The 2,523-nt window shown below is 37.4% G+C and overlaps 1 protein-coding gene across 1 annotated transcript in view; it reads left to right on the top strand.

The window, feature by feature from the left end:
• Positions 1 to 761: 761 nt before the first annotated feature.
• Positions 762 to 2,523, top strand: part of LOC106527512 (formin-binding protein 1) — a gene marked incomplete at its 5' end in the record, with an annotated part of 9,159 nt that continues 7,397 nt past the window's right edge. Inside the window, 1 exon segment of the mRNA XM_014022427.1 lies at positions 762 to 904. Coding sequence (XP_013877881.1) covers positions 762 to 904 — 143 coding nt within the window.

The following is a 2,523-nucleotide window of genomic DNA, read 5'->3' as shown; positions in this document are numbered from 1 at the left end:
ACTCCCCGCCATACCCACATGTCGTGGTGTCCTTGAGCAAGACACCTAACCCTAACTGCTCCCCGGGCGCTTCACATGGCTGCCCGCTGCTCCACTTGGATGTGGATGGGTCAAATGCAGAGCACAATTTCGTCATTGTGTGGAAACATACACTGATAACAAATAAAGCACCTTTACCTTTTTACCTTTTTTACAGACTCAAACTCAAAACCTAATCTGACAAAAAKCACATCGAGTCCATTGTTTAAAGAGCCTTTGTTGGTATATTCTACTTAGTATCATATTTTTTCAATAAASTAGTTTGTAATCATCTTTTTACATATTACAAACATAAATTGTTCTGGAAGCTTTAATATTCTCAGGAGGTTATTCCATAAACCTTTTCCTTTAATTACAGTACAGCATTTCTTTAGGATAATTCGAAATGGTGTTTTTTATGTTTCCTTGGGATTCTATTGACTTTTTATTTCAACAAATTTTAATTGAATATTTACAAGTGATATATTTTTATGAACAATATAAATAGCTTGGAAGGTACTATAATCTGCCAAATCATAAAAATTTAACCATTTCAGTTAAGTGCAGGTATAAGATTTATTGCCAACAAGCATCGTAACAAAGAGATAATCCACTAAAGTCAAATTTACTTACTTTTTGTACGAAGTAAATGTTGCAACAAAAACTGCAACCTTTAGTACTTAGCCAACCAATGGGATTCCCTTCACTTAAGTGTTTCATGTGTTTTTGATGTATTTCTATAGATGTGGCTGTCAGAGGCAGACAACAGTTTTTCTGATCACAGCAATGGACAGAGTGGAGGTTGTGGGTTAAATTCTCAGGCAACAACGCCGGGCAGCAGTAGCTTGAAACAGCTGGAAAAACGCAGTCCAGCCAGCAGAGAAAGGTACTTGTGACTAATTACATCTGTTCTTAATGCTGTCTTTTGAGGAGAAAATAGGCCACGTATTTACTTTTTTCCAAGTTATTATGTAACAATTTATTTAACTTGGTTCAGTCAAAAAACTAAAGTCATAATTCTTTTTATTTAGTTTTGTCAGAATTTTTCCAAATGTTCCTGTGACCTTACCGTAATTTTACTACAATCTTGTGTTCCTTAGGGGTAAAAAAAAATGCCTAGTTGAAATACACTGTAAATATAACAGTTAATTTCACATTTCTTTTATAAAAAGTAATGTATTATTCTCAGTAACTTTTTTTCACCTTTGTCTCTACACTTTTGATTTTTATCTTAGTCCACTAAGTTGTGCTTCACTTTCCATTTGAGAGATGCTATAAAAATCTGCCATAGGTGGCTTGAACATATCCTTTTATTAAAAATATTTAATTTATTTTATTCATATTTTATTTAACTAGAAAGGTCCCATTGAAATTATAGACCTTTTTTAAGGCAGTCTTGGCCAAGAGGCAGCAAACGTAACAATTACAAATTTCCCAGTTCTGTGCAGAGAAATGTGACAGAGAGCAAGAACAGGTKATCTGAACACAGAGAGTAAGAATCAATGCTTCTTTGTGTGATTAAGGGTCTTTTCTTCACACCAGCAAAGTCCTTTAGTCCACTTGTTTGGTATGGACTAAATAGCGGATTTTATTTTTTCCTTTGGTGTGGTTTGCATTCACATTGTGCTTTTTGCAAGTGGACTGTAATTTATATACAAAGCCATGCAGGTGACAGTGCTCCCATTGGACAGAAATAACYGGCTGGGACGGAGCACAGACCCAGAAATAAAGATGGTGCTGTTAATACAACTGACTATTATTAATGAAGTGGCTGTGGTGTGGTGGTAGAGAAGCCGGTTCTTTCCATCCACCGCCTCTGAACCAATGGTTCAAGAGTTCAAGAATCTTTATTATCCCTGAGGGGCAATTTGTTGTACAGCCACTAGAGTAAAAACTACTAAACAAAAACATTCATACACAATCACAAATGTTCGTTAAGGAATTTAACTGCTGCTGGGATAAATGAGTTTTTAAATCCGTTTGTCCGACATTTGGTCGACTCGTATCTGCCTCCAGACGGGAGCAGCCTGAACTCACCATGGAATGGCTGATCAGGGTCTGCCAGGATCAGTTTGGCCTTTTTCACTGACCTGACCTTGTGTAGGTCAGTGAGATTTTGACCTTGTGTAGGTCAGTGAGATTTTGCAGGTCAATTCCAGCAATTCTGTATCAGGTTTACAGGCAGTCAAAGGTGAGCGATGTAGAGAGGAACAGACACAGGAGACTGATTGCAAAAGGTAAATGTTTTTATTTACAAAGTGAATCTTAAATTGGTTCCAGGGCTGAAAAGGAAGGAGATGAGGTGAGTATTTGTTTATACTGATTGTAAATAGAGTTTATGTAGAGATTTCTTACAGGAGAGGGAGGTGAGAGTGACCCGGAGGAGGAGGTTGTAGTCCAAGGAGGTGAGGTGACAGATTTCCAGGTGGAGAAGCAGACAGGAGGACTGAGGGATAGTAATGGGCAGTTTGAAACTGAAGCTTCAGCGCGTGTATTGAAAAAAAC

The sequence above is a fragment of the Austrofundulus limnaeus genome, unplaced genomic scaffold (assembly GCF_001266775.1).
Source record: "Austrofundulus limnaeus strain Quisiro unplaced genomic scaffold, Austrofundulus_limnaeus-1.0 Scaffold329, whole genome shotgun sequence".
In the NCBI taxonomy this organism is placed as follows: Eukaryota; Metazoa; Chordata; class Actinopteri; order Cyprinodontiformes; family Rivulidae; genus Austrofundulus; species Austrofundulus limnaeus.
Note: the sequence above shows the minus strand (reverse complement) of the source record. Positions and strands in the feature narration are given on the sequence as shown.